Here is a 14,955-nt window from a genome sequence, read left to right as displayed (position 1 = left end):
CTTTTATTTCTACTTCGATCGTTATTGAGATTATTTCAAGTTAATGTAGTTAATAGTCTAGCTGGTGTAAATAAGTTCAAAGTTTTCCTTCAATTATTGACAGGAATTTCGAATTTATACAAAGACGATGGTATAACAATTTGTATACTCTCATCGCGAGATCATAATTTGGGAATTAGTAATTCCTGTATACATGACGATATTACTTCTGTTTGTACCAGATCTGCGAGTTGGGTCCATCGGTGCAGTTCACCTAAACAATGAGACTAGATGATCACTTAGATGTGATGTTATTAAACGGTTGAACAACTTATTTGAAATAATCGTAGACCGATAACTATCGAGTAATTAAAGATTATTTAACTAACAGAATCGTGATGAAATGCTCTATCGTAATATTGCTTTTTGTACAAGAAATGTTAGAAAAGTTATCAAAACCGATTCTCTTTAACTAAAGTAAACTATTAAAAAAAATTTCGCAATCGCATTAAGCCACTCGTTTGGTCACGCATTCGCGCCGCACCTCTTTCGACCTCTGAGTGATCCTCTATGTATACGAAGTGTTCCTGCGCGTTCGTGCTAAGCTACTGATGAAATTGATTGGTGACTAAATTGTTATTGTATATAGCCGAACTGGATACTGACGCGAAACTACTGCTGCGCATGAAATCCTGTGAATTTCGATGACGGTTTCCCTTTGGTTAGACCTCCTGTTTCGGAACGAGGAAATTCGGACCACCTGTTGAACAACCCCATCCCACGGTCAGGTTAGAATCCCGTTTTCCGATAAAGGGGTGTCCCCGGCAGCTAACCCGACCGGCCACCCAAATAACTCAGCTTACATCCGACATTTCGAAAACAAACGGAAGTGCGCCACGCGATGACACGTTTTCTCTCTAGAAAAGCAAAGTATCTCGAACGTGTCAACGTCGAGGCTCGACGTATCACGGACCAATTTAACGAAAGATCTTTGTCTCCGGCGCGATAACAGGTTTCCAAGCGTGACAATTAAAAGGGCGAGGGCGAATCGACTGGTTCGGCCAGATCGTCGTCGATTTGGACGCGTCGCGTCGGCGTCGTCCCCGCGACCCACGCTCCCACCCCTCGGGCACTTTTCTTTTATTATTCTTTGTTTTTCGTCCCTCCCTTCCCGGCTGCGTCGCGGCGCGGCGCGGCGCGCAGGGTCGTCGAACGCCGGGGACTCGATTTGAATCTAATTACGATCCCGATAATTCCGTAAGGAGGAGGAAATAGTAACTCACCGGAAACCTTCGGGTCAGCTGCCTCCACCTTCATCGCCGCCAGGCTCGCTATTGTCGGCGGTACCTAAAAGAAAATACATTACGATGTACAATGCACCAGCATGCTCAGGGCCGTGCTCGCGATGGGGACACGAAAGGGGGCCGCCCACGCAACCAAGGGGACGGAGTACGCCTTCTATAAGGTCCGCGACACGTGTCGCTGAAAAGTTGAATGGCTCCAAATTATCCGGGCCTCGTGTCGACCTTTTAGAAAAATCGTGGCTCCCTTTGGCGCCCACAATTTTTTTGCTAGGTAAATACGACGTTTCAGACTTTGTATACGAACTGAGCCACCTGAAGCTGCGTCTACGTCGCGTAAAGGTCTTTTTTTTTTATTAATGATAAATAAGGGTTCTCTCAAAATTACGTGTCCGTTTAAATAATTTAATCTATGCTATTTTATCGGACTTTCTTTTAGAATTTAAAGGTCCCTTTACTCCGAAGAAAATGTATTAAAAACTCATCGGAAGGTTAGGTAACTCGTAATTATTTCGGAAGATTAAAATGGGAGATTTCTTTTACAAGAATCTTAACAATTTTATACTAAATAAGTATCGAAATAGGTGGTAATTTTTTAGAATAGCGAATGCGATTCAAAAATTCAATTTCCTGTTGCTGGTAGCGACAGGCGTTAACCTTTACTCGGCCGTCGAATTTTCGCGGCGATAGAAGCTATGCCTTTATCGTTACGACATCCTCTTGGGGACTTTACGTGAAACGGAAACGGCTTCCTGTTCCCCGAAAACGTCCAGGAATCGAAATACCGTCTCGATTCCTTGGGTCAACGACCTCGCTACTGCAGGCGTGATGCACACAGCATATGCGTGTCAAAGCATTCGTGAAATCACAGGATGCCTTTTGCAAAAAGCATTTTTAAATTCGCGTTATTTATTACCTTAGAGGCGGGCAACGTTTTATTCGAGTGATAAATAATGAATGAAAGCAACGTATAGCAATTCTTGACTCTGTGAAGTATAATATAGATTTATTACCTAATAATCGTTACTTTAAAACTTCAATGATTAACGTCCGTCGCTAACGTACAACTATTTGTGTACACCTCAAATAAAAAATACAGAGTAAAACCTTTTTGTTTAACATTTCATTCTGATTATTATCCATTTTGGTAAAAATTATTCACGAAACCGAAGGCTATGTACAGAAATTCTAAACTGCTGTTCTGCAACACCATAGCTGTTCGCCCTGGAAACGTAGGGATTCTTGTTAAAGGGATGGTGTAAGTTAAAGTAATGAAGAAACGAAAAAGCCCAGAAGCTAAGGAACGGTTGCGAGCGGACTCCAGTTGCCAGAAGCCCTACCGTGGTACAAATTATTCGAATCCTGTACGATTTCCGAAGCCCTATCCGCGATGCCGATCCGAGACGTCGCTGAATTTATGAAGCAATAATTGCTACATAGCGTCCGTCGCACAGTGGTCCTAACTCGTAAAAACGCAATCGAGGATCGTATTATTGTTTTAAAAAGATAACAACAAAATGGCACGTTTATCATCGATTAGGTAAGTTTTATATAAAATTGGCAGTATTTAATATTTTTACGATAAAACGTGAAAGGACTTGGAATACAAGCTAATAGATATCCTGTGATATCTGTACCAAAATCTGCATTGTTTTTGTGGCTCAACCTTCACTAATTACTATTATTATTGTCGTCATTACATTACATTACTAATACGCGACATTATCGCGCATGTGTAAAGCAATGCAACAGCACGAACATCGGCATACATATAAAAAGTTGGCCTGTAATTACAAACTACAACTCGAATCTCGTAAATCTACGAAGAGGTCGAAAATTTGTTATTCGATTACGTTTTTACAACTTGGAGCGGCGCGTCACCCGTCTACGGGAATTTCCATTTTCTGGCGAACGCGTCGCGTCGATTTTCTTCTTCTGCTCGGGATCGAACGCGTCTCACGTGCGCGACCAATCGCGTTCCATCGATCCGGCGGCCACCGATCGACCATTTATATTCCGTGCTCATAATTATCGTCGACCTTCGATGCCCAATATTACGGATCGCCTGTGCGGATCGCATGGCAATGCGCCGGAAAGAATGTTTCAGCAGTTTCCGCGGGAAATCGTACGTCGCGATCGGACCTCCAAAGAATCACGGATCGAAAATCGTTCTCAGCTTGACAAAAGTAATTGTTCTATGTGGGTTTGAGGGGATCAAAAACTGTACCACCTCTTGCTTAGGATAAGAGCACCAGTAGTTGACACGAAAAATTCCAATCTTAAATAAGTAAAAGGAAAAGCTTTTAAAGGTTTGTCTATCTTTCAGAAATCGTATGCATTTCAAAAAAAAGTATTGGATTCTTAGTTCCACATCAACGGTTCAGCACTTAGACGTCGCAACGTTAAATCACATTTTTGAAAGAGTCATTTTCAAGAGGCGCGTTTTGTCACGAAAAGAAATAAAACGCTCAAGCCCTGTCCAACCGTCTGTTTCACAGTTTTCCGCAAAAGTTCTCAAAACCAGTTCGTGTTCTAGCAGCCTGGACCAGAAATTCTTCTTGCGAGCGGCCAAGCTGGATACAAAATGGATTCCAGTTGTCGGCGCGTTGGGCATCTAGGGGATTTATCTGCACGATTCTCGGAACGCCGCGTACTCGCGAAAGTCGAGTTAACACCCAAGAACCAGCGTATACCCCGGAAGAAAACAAACACCGCGAACTTCGGTCTCGTTTCCAGACATCGGAAAGTCAATATCTCTCGCGGTCCGTGGCCGGCGGAGCAGATTTCGATTGCAGAGTAGTCCGAGAGCGGGTCTCGAAGACTTCCCAGCGAAACTCGGCAAAAGAAAAACAATCCGTGGAACAAGCGGGCGAGGAAGAAGCGACTCGAAGGAAGGAAGCGACGATCATAGAAATAAATAGAAAATACCGTAGGGTGGTTGTGTGCGCACGTTGCCTAAGAGGACAACAACGACCGCGACGACTTGGCAGAAGAAGAAGAGGAAGATCGAAAAGGAAGAGCGAAGAACGGCCCAAGAGAAGTAAGGAGAGGGTAAAAGAAGATCGTCCGGGACGCGAGAGAGAGAGAGAGAGAGAGAGAGAGAGAGAGAGAGAGAGAGAGAGACGCGAAGGAGAAGGTAGGAGATGCGAAGGGGAGGAGGGAGGGCAAAGAGGGAACCGGGAGAGTATAGAGGTATATGAGAAAACAATAGAGCTGATTTGCAAACAATAGAATAACGTTAAGAGTCGAGTATTATACGCCGTTGTTACTTCTTGTGCCATAACGCCGGAGAGCATATGCCCATTAATATTCAAAGGCGAAAATAATGTAAACGACACGACAAAAATCGAGGGAATAATTTCAATTCTCCCCGTATGGGATTCCAGCGTGGCGATACATCGAGCGAGCCTCCTGGGCCCATTTCGTGTCTCTTCTTCTTCGACCGTACGTACACACATGCATATTTAGCTACGAGAGACCGCGCGCAACGACAAAATTCCGTCGAATCCCGTCTAGCGGATGATCCACGGTTTCCCGTCAATTGCCCTAAGTAATTAAACGTATCAATCCGTCTACCTCAGTGTCAGGTGACGATGTTCCGAGTGTCCACTCTTTGGCTAACATATCCTTTTTGGACCGTCATCGTTGCATTTGAATACAGAATCTTGAGCGTAGACAATAAGACAACCAATGTTAAAATTATTACGTACGTATAGTAGTGCGAAACGGGGGATAGAAGACACATGCACTTAAAATAAAAACAAACAAACAAGATTCGGTGGCGTTACCCAGTGCCAATGGAATGCCATGTCCGATTAAGTAATTATACTATTAGTTTATAATATTTTCTCAAAATGAGCACCATATTCTTTCCATCAGAACATAAAGAACAACTAAACAAAGTTTTATCTGGATCGGATGAACATAACAGGACTCACAGAGAAATTTGAAACGGACAGTTTATGGCTTTGATATTATTGAGGGGGAAGGGTGATACATGTATCATTGTGTGAGATATTATAAATAAAACATCATTCCTTGTAACCAGTTTCATCTTGAACAAATTCCGTGGTATAGTACACTTCATAACCGAAGAATCGAGGATATTATATTAAGAAATATTATATTAAGAACCGTCGAATGCAACGAAGGCGGTTGTTGAATCATCGGTACGTTTTGATGACTCGATGACGAGTCGTCGACAATCCGTGAAGAGGCTCGCGTTCCACTGGGAATCGTGCATCGCAGCAGCGTTAGAATAATTCAAGGGTTCCTGGAACCACGGTCCACAATAATCCGTCGCGATACACATTGGCGTAATCTCCGTCGTCGAAAGAGTCGATTCTCGACCTTAATTCGTTCAGACGCGGTTCTCATAAAATAATCGAGAACAATGATTCCTTTCCCCTCGATTCGCGTCGCGATAAAACAGTCGCGAGAGAAATGATCGGTGGCGAGCAATAAAGTTTCCCCTCTCTGTAAAATTTGGACACCTTCGGGGTTTATCTTATCGCGTTGCTGCTTGCAACAATCGAGAATCGATTATTCGAGGTATTCTTGAACCTCGATGTAAAATCGATGGAATCGCCGACGAGATTGCCCGCGACACGAGAAAGCTACTTTGAGCTTCTGATTGTTTCGATAAACTGGACGTTTAGTGAATTATGAAGTTGAAACGTGTTTCTTATTTCAACATGCTTGAGACGCAACGTGATGTGAATATTTCTTAAGATTAATGTTTAACGCCGTTCGAAGAGAATTGGTTAGCAATAAAGATGACGTTTATTGAGATTGAGAATCGTCGAATGAAAATTGAACGACGTTCGATGGCTGACAGTTACGCCTTCTGTCACGGATTTCGGGTTCACGTAAATTTCAATTAGTCTCTCCGTTAACCCTTCTTCGACACCGTGAACGCGTATTAACCCCAGCGCAGTGTTGCATCGAATTTGTCACGTGTCAACCGCATTTAATTACGATAATCGACTCCTCGAACGAGGCTAACGCCAGCATTGCTTACCGCGACAAGGAAGAATTCTCTTTCGAAGACAAGCGCAGGTGCGCAGGTTGTCCAGAGCATAAAGGTGGGTAATTATCAGGGCGTCACGCAGATCGATTAGTTCAACGTTGACACTTTGTTTTTAAGCTTCAGACTTTTCAATTTAAGAAGTATCTCGAAGCTCGAAGTAATTAAACGATCAAAGTAAGATCTTGTCCCTTATGTTTTGTTTTTATATCGAACGATGAGTACCAGACCGATGTGTGTATTATGCTAATATTGTATTTAATATAGTACGCAAATATACGATGCACATTTATTGATTATTTAAAACATGTTCAGAACAGTATAACCACTATAACGATACATCACTCCTGTCATTTATGTCTACTATATACTGTAAACGATAATGTGAAGTACGATGAATTCTAATTAACAATTTTATGGCGACAAACATTCAAAATAAAACATTATGATTTGATGTGAATAAACTTTGTTATTATACAATTTGATTTTTATTTAAAAATTCTTTTTACGATTCTTCAAAATTATTTAATTATTTAATTATTGTACAGGTTTAAAATTATTTTAGTTATCTTTTCAGCTTTCTTTTCTTTATAATAAGCTGTATTCATAGCACTGTTTGATTATTATAATATACATAATATTCACATATTATTTTTATTTCCTTTAAGCACTTTTTAATCGACAAAGTCAACCTTTATTTACTTACAAAATTGAAATGTAATGATTTACAAATATTATGTTAAATTATATTCTTGGAAAAAGTGTGCAATTATTGTTCTAAATGAAACCCTAACATCTTGGGACTATTTCTAACAATAAGAACTCGGTTGTCTGACTTTATACAGTTCATCCTCGTCTCTATGCTTTCAAGAAGATTACGTAAGACCTAGGAATTAACTTTCTAAAAGAACAACTAACATTCCACGCCATACATTGACACACCCTTCGATAACATCATTCGATCTATGCACTCGTTATTCTGATAACTAGAAATAAACTAGAGTATCGATAATGTTCAATTTAACTAAGAATTACACAAAACAGTTTTAAAACGAAGATGGAAATTTAATAAATAAATTATAGAATTCTAACGTAAGACATGCTTTACTAAATAGATTAGCTAATGATACTAATATACGCGTGACGTGTTACTCGAAAAATTCCACTTCTGCTGAACGAGACAGGAAAGTATCGACAATTCGACGACGACAGTGACGATTTCACGTTGCGTCAACGCGTACATCGTGTCACCAATGATACGGCATTACATGTTGTTCTTGGACGCGGTTCAATTCACCCGAACAACGAACATCGATGGACGCGGTTTCTAACATCAGACAACCGTGTTGCGAAATTCTAGAAGTGGGCCGTGACTAATTTAACAAAAGTCTAATGATTGAAAATGTCAAAGTTCAAAACCATCGATGTTCTTTCCTCTATTTTCTAATCGCGTGTTAAATGTATTTTTCATCGTTTAATTTTAGTTTGCCTTAATGCCGATTGCAATATAAATAATTTTAGAATGATGAGAACATACACAAATTGAATTTTATCACTTTAGTTTCGTTATCATTTAGATCAACTGTATTATTCTTACGATTTAATGGATTCAAGTTAATAAATTAATTTTAAAAAAGAAAGATGTCTTTACGATATTAAAAAAAAAGGAAATATGCTTTAATCTAAATTAAGAAAATTATTGTCGAAGATAAAAGTTTATTGCATGCCTAAAAATTTGTCAAATGTTTCCAGAATTACGAAAATCTCGTTCTCGACGATCTTTCTCTGTATTCTCTCGCGTCAGTCGTTAATAAATTGGAATAATTACTTTGATAGAATTGGCTCGCTGCAACGTCCGTGGATCTCGGCGTTGCTCGTTAAAGTGGAAACAAGTTGAACGAAATCCAACCGCTGTAGCAGATGCTCGCGGCATGTTGACAATCCGGTGTCACGTCATCATCAACGGTCTCGGTGTCCACGAGCCCCGAGTATAATCGATCTACGTCTTCGAGAAACGATTTAAGGTCCTCTCACATCGTCAAATACGAACCAAGCAACGTCGAGCAATAACTAACTTCAATAATTATTGTATAAAAAACTAAGATTAAATTCTTTTTACGAGGAATATAGAATCGAGATAAAAAAAAACCTAACTATTGCTACTCCTGTTAAATTTAAATTTATAATTTGCAATTTATGTATAAGTCGTTTATAGAATTCTATCCTAAAGAGGATTAGGTGACCAAAACTTGGATTAAAATGCTTAACTAACGAAGGAACTGTTACATTACTTTCTTCTAGTTATCGAAACACTTCATATTCTATACGGAATATAACTATCTACAACAAAACGCATATTCCTCTAACATCGTTCACCCCAATCGAACGATACAAAAATTCTACTCTCACCGTATAACCCCCACCAGTTCCATACAAAGCCTAAAGTACCCAGTGCCGTTAGCCGAGGACCGACGTAAAAATAAAAGAGAAACAGTCGATTTCCATCGCGAGGGAGAAGGGTCGAAACGCTCCGCGGGGGATGAAAGGGACCCTCCACTAATTAATTTGTTCGAGTGACTCACCCTTGGCTCCTCTGGTTCCTCCCTCCTGACGTTCTGGAAGAGGACGCTGCCCATCTGAACCTGAAGATTCTGCTGCAGCAACTGCGCCAACTGCGGGTTCTGCGTCAGAATCGCCGGATTCTGCTGCAACAGCTGAGCCAACGCTGGATTCTGCACCAGGATCTGACTCAAAGGAGAGCTCGCCATCGCGTGAAGGGATTGCTGCTGCTGCTGCTGCTGCTGTTCTTGGTGGTGCTGCTGGTCTTGCTGCTGCTGCTGCTGCTGCAGGCAGGGCGAGTTGGCGTTCGACGTTTGACATGATTGAGACAGGTTGCTGGGAGGTGGATTGTGCCGTGGTGGGCTTTGAGGGGTGTGCGGCGGCGTCGGAGGGCTTCCTGGCGCCATCGATGAAGCATCCTTCTCTTCTTTGACCTTGACCTTCCCTGTAACGGAAATTTGTTCGTTTCGATCAGTCCACGGAAATTGAAACAAATAATAGAATCAAGACATTTTTCTCCCAACGTAATTGACCATTGCGAAGATTCATCCTTAAATGAAATGTTATTATTTTAGAAAATTATACGGCTTCATATTTATTTCAACTCATAGAGATATCGATCTCATAGAGACAGATTTTTAAATGTAAATGTTAATGACGAACTCGGTCGTGTGTTAAATGACCTACAGTTCATTTTTCTACAAATTTGATATTCATGAAATTTCCCAGATGATAAAATGACTTTTTTTTTTTTATAAAGATCAATATATTATACCTAACAAGTACTTCGCTAAAAAAGTGAGTTCTAAACCGTGATAATATTACATTTGTCAAATTATATAATTTGCAATTGTATAGAAATAAAGTTTCAGTCTTATAGAAATTTGTACGTGTATTAGTTTAGTCAATGCGTTAGTCGCGATCGATTGGTGCATTTTTTTCTCAGGAAGCTAACCCCTCTCTCTACCTACCCTGATCGCGCTTGGGAAGCTGCTCGACCTCCTTACCGCACGAACACCGCGACAAGACTGACTCCGAGGCTCGGATTTTCCAAGATTTGGGAAAGTGTCAGAATAGTGGGGAGTGCGCCACCGGATTGGTCCAAAGCTGAGAGACGAGGCAACGAATGGAAACGCGACGACTCCGCGAACGAAAAAACCTGACTGAGGGGAAGTTTTTGCTGGTAGAGGGCTAGAATCGTGAAATTGAGACGTCTCGATCCTGAAAAAGCCGCAATCGACTGCGAGCAGGTACATCTGCTCCGGGTCAGGCTGATGCCATAACACCTCTTAAATTACGAGTTATTTCGTTGAAGTAAACACAACATTCAGATTTATATTGATCCTTGTTTACAGACTGCGGATGTTTACACAAATTCATATTTTCACAGATACAGACCAAAAATTAGAACATGAATAAAAGTATGGCTAATCTTCTAAACGATATAACGTGTATGTTATTGTTAATATTTTATATGTTTTTGCATTACTGTGCATTCATACAAATTTTTCTATATCTCCACTTGCCATAAATGCATAAACATACGCAGTCTACTTATTTATCGTCAGAAAAGAATATCTTTTTCTTGACGTTTTCGTGTCACTAAAGTATCCATCAAGCCTATACAAATAATTAATTTTACCCCTTAAGAAATTTTAAGCGAAAATATTAGGTGGGTTGAAAATTAATGTCGTTTTTGCAATTTTAAATTCTTGTTTATCACTCGTCAGCTCATTGACTTTTATCAATTATTATTATTTGATATTTAAAATTTATTAAAAATTTGTTTAACGTAAAAGAAACGACGTTACTTTTCAGTCTACCTGATACATTATAATCTCCACATTTGTTGTGCTCCCACAGTTACAATGAGATCAAGCAAAATTTAGCGATCGAAGAAAGCAGAATTTGTTATAGATAATTTAGAAATGCGTAAAATCAGCGGGGAGCGCAGAAATCGTCCTAAAATAAACTTTCTAGGACACGGTAAATTCGTTTCCTTTATCTTGGACTCGAACGAGACAATCGTCGATTCGACTATTTTTCCCAAAGCGCTACGGAGAATCATCCCCTTCGTTCTCGAAAGGAGACAAGCTTACACGGTGCATCCTGACGAGGGTTTAAACTAGCAGAAGGAGTCGTGGCAGCTTTTAATAACCCCCAACCGGTGGCTGGGCTCCGCGTTTCAGGTAGATCTATCTGGATTTATTCGCGCGAGGACCCATGAGAACATCAGAACCCGATCTTCGGGCCTGTACCTGCAGCTTTCGACCTGGCCAGTCGATTTCGTAGCCGCGAAACAGGGAAACCAGAAGGAACAAGAGGGAAGGAGATCGTGAAAAGAAAAGAAAGGAGATTTGGAAAACGGGAAAGGGCTCGAAGAGGCCAGGTTGCTCTACGAGATTCCCTGGGACCCCCCTCTGCCTGGATCGATGACGTCTATCGAAATTACGCAACCCCTTAGGCATCATTTCTACCTCCTCGTTCTTTCTATGAGTCCCTCCGCAGAGTTACCATCCCCCCTTCGTTCATTGTACAAGCTCTCGGGATTTTCCTTTTTTTATCCAAGGCCCGACTCTAGCGTCGTTTAACGAGACGGATACGCGCGGCTGCTCGTCGTCGATGAAAAATGACTATCCTCCGTGGTAATTTAGGAGACTGCCAGACGTTGTGGGAAAATGTTCCTTTTTTTAGGACCATTTCGAAAAGCAGATTGAGTGGTTCGTGGTTTAATTGAACGAGGCGAGAGTGCGAGTATATGTAATGGAACGAGTTAAACTCCTTGAAAATTACCAGTTATATATTTTAATAAGAACAACTTCGCAGGAACTCGCTTCTTATAAACTTGCGCGTTTCTTCGTTTGGTTAGTTTTTAAGTTTGTAATTTATGGCTATAAACGGTTCAATCGTGTTCATAATAGCTTTGTTATATTGTATAAATACAAAATATTCTACGATGAGCGTAAATGTGTAGGATAAAACTGTATTGCTACGTTTTTATAAGCTACATAAATTGATAAAACATATCGTGAAATGCACATAAAATGATGGCAATCGTATTTAATTTTATATAGAATCTTTATAATTAATCTTATTTTTTCTCCGTAGTTCTTATTGCGGAATTAATTCGTAGATTCAGCAATGACAAAGAAATTTAAAAGGTACAATTTAGGAGCCTGAATCGAATCGGAACTCGAATCGAGTAAACCGAATCACGGTCTTATCCGAATCGTATTGGGGAACATTTATAACTAAAATGAAGCGTCCAGACATGGATATTTGAGCTCACTCGGAGCTGAAGGCGATGAAAAAGGATCCGGAGGAGCACGAGAGGAGTGACTTGAAATGATTTCGTACACGTTTCAGCGTTAAATGGATTCCACGGGAGATATTCCTGAGGGATCGCATGCACATTCGCGTTATGCTTGTATCCTGGGCCGGATCCTTAAATCGACTCGATTTTTAAGGCCCGACCCGAGGAGGATCCCGCGCCGCGGGGATCCTGTGTTTCTGTTCCTCTTGCGACCGTTCTCCCTTTCGTCTTTGCTCCACATCGGCCTGCATCAGCCGCGAGTCGTGGTCGATTGATAAAAATCAAGAACAGAGAAAACGCGGCAAGAAATGCCGCGACTCGGGGGTTGGGGGCGATTTGTGAAATCGAAACGGCCAGGAAAATAATTAGCGCCGTTAGCGAAGAAGCATTCGCGTCTCGTACGAAATTTACCAAACCAAACGTCTGTTATTTCTCGGTGCAACGTTTGTACAAATCAAAGAGGAGCACAAGTTTTATTTGGGAAAAAGATGAGGCGCATGAACTCTGTTTAGCGATATTTAGTGATATTTACTCAGACGAAATAAAATATAATTTGATTGCAATTTTTATCGCGAAACAAGATTTTATTCTGTAATTTAGAATCTGATTTCGATTATGAAATATAATTTAATTTAACAATTAGATTCTAATTTCTATTGTGAGCCATATTGCATAACTTTGATAACTCTTGTTTCATTATATGTAAATATCAAATGAAGAATTATGAACACTCTTAAGAATTTGAAGAAGTGATCAGTTTACTAACGTTTAGATAGTGACTTTCCAGGAATAAAATGCATTTATCGAACACTGTTCATGACCCGCTCGTCATGAGCTATCTTTGAAATATTTTGCTGTTTATCAAGTGATAATCTCACGTAAGTGTATGTCGGTCGATCACCTTTCCTGTAAGTAAGAGCGAATCACCTATCTTGAATAACGTAGAATGTTCTATAGAGTGGTTCTGGAACCAGAATGTGAAACAAAAATTATTCGAATTATTCAAAAATCTATCAAAAACAATTTTAAAATGCCTTTTTTTTACGTAACAATTTCTAATTCATTAGTGATTGAATAACTTAATTCCTATCTAACATTAACAATCTTAATTTACTTTTAGCTACCGTAAAGAGGGTGTTAATATTATTCCCTGCCTAGGAGCGTAAAGAAAACAAATGTACTGTTAAAAAGCCATTCGATTTTCCACGATTTCACAAGAGAATCGTCGATTTCATAGTACTTTTGTCGCGAGACGCTGATCTCGAACGCGCGCGGAACGAAGAACCATGACGGTGACATCCGACCCCGAGAAGTTACAATTGGGAAAAAACCCACAGCCTGTCGCATCTTGCGCCCATTTTTACGAGATACTTAAGCCTTTAAACGGCCCAGTCGAAACTGGAGCAAAGCAAGAAAGAGCGAGACAGAGGGAATCTCCGATTTCAAATTTCTCCCGAGAAATCGATTAACCCTCGTGCGTTGACGCAGCCCGGAATGGGGTCGCGCGATTTTTCTCAGGGGTTAAATCGACCGTGGCCCCCAAAAACTCGCGTTTTTTTTTGTCCCTCCACGAGTTCGCAGGTAGCTGCAGCTACCTGCACGCGCGCGTCCGCCGGTAACCCGGAAAAGGAATCCGTGATGGGGAAAAAAACCAAAGAAATAAAATAAAAAGCAGGGGAAGCTACCCCTGGGGGTAGAGAAAAGGAAAGATTACGCAAGAAACCTCGAAAAAGGGGAAGAAAAACACGGTGCGGAGCTTGGTCCCTTGGTAGGACGAAGAAACCTTCTCTCTTTCTCTGCCGTAGTCTGAGGGTTGCCAGGGGTAAGAAAACAGGGTAAAAGTGAGTTAATAGTCGGTAAAACGGTATTCACCCCGTGACCCGCCGGGGTTGCCGGCTCCTTTTGGGGTTGAGCCCCTTTTTCTTCCTCTTTTCTCACTACCGTCAAGTCTCTTCCGGAAGGGGTCGAACGGAAAACCGTGGAGGGGTGGAACGGATCATCCCTTCCTCGCGCTACGGCGATGGAAAACCGAGACACGAGACACTCCTTTCGTTGAGAAATTTGAGTAATCGTTCCGGAACCCATCGTCGAGTACCACGGAAGAGAAGGGTGTCCCGGTTTTTTCGGAAAGCTGCATATCGGCGTGAGAGAATGAGACGTCTTTGCTGGAAAATTGATGTTTTCTAATTCGTACGAAGCAATAAACCGATGCGTTTATGTTGCAAACTCTACTGTAAATGGTTTATCATAAGAATCGTGCGAATAATTATTGCTTCTATATTTCTGTCGATTTTTTGTATTTTCTTATGAATTTCGCAAATTATTTAAACTAGTAATTGTTGTTTGGAATACATTTATTTATTCTAGACATTTCCGAGAATATGTAGAACATCGTTGACTATGAAAAAAGAAGTTAATAAACTATAATTTCACACATAAGTTTTTTGGTAAATTAATCGATGTACGAATACATTTTACATCCACCGTATGTCTCACGATCTCTAACGAGTCATATAAAGTTACTGTCATTATAACAAATTAAACGAGTCCAAAGATACACACATTGAAACGACGAGGTTTCTGTTTTTGCAACAGGACGACTCCGAATACCAGAAGTTTAAGAACCTGGTACGATTATGTCAGCTCAACATTGTACGTATCCCAATCCGCAGGTTCGCGTCTTAATTTTGAATATGAACGAAATCTGAACGTCGCGCGTCGATAAGACTTTACGAATCGGGGATAAAATGGAAGGTGGACTTTTATATCTCGTGTTC

The 14,955-nt window shown here is 40.7% G+C and overlaps 1 protein-coding gene across 2 annotated transcripts in view; it reads right to left on the bottom strand.

Moving 5' to 3' along the window:
- Positions 1 to 14,955, bottom strand: part of LOC128874324 (uncharacterized) — a 125,436-nt gene that overhangs the window by 33,863 nt on the left and 76,618 nt on the right. For both annotated transcript variants that reach the window (XM_054118960.1, XM_054118961.1), the window contains 2 exons: positions 8,889 to 9,310; positions 1,263 to 1,326 (listed from right to left, as the gene is read on the bottom strand). In XM_054118960.1, the coding sequence (XP_053974935.1) occupies positions 1,263 to 1,326; positions 8,889 to 9,310 (486 nt within the window). The remainder of the gene's footprint in view (positions 1 to 1,262; positions 1,327 to 8,888; positions 9,311 to 14,955) is intronic.

The sequence above is a fragment of the Hylaeus volcanicus genome, chromosome 3 (genome assembly GCF_026283585.1).
Source record: "Hylaeus volcanicus isolate JK05 chromosome 3, UHH_iyHylVolc1.0_haploid, whole genome shotgun sequence".
Taxonomy (NCBI): Eukaryota; Metazoa; Arthropoda; class Insecta; order Hymenoptera; family Colletidae; genus Hylaeus; species Hylaeus volcanicus.
The sequence above is the reverse complement of the archived record's forward strand: the minus strand, read 5'-3'. Positions and strand labels throughout refer to the sequence as shown.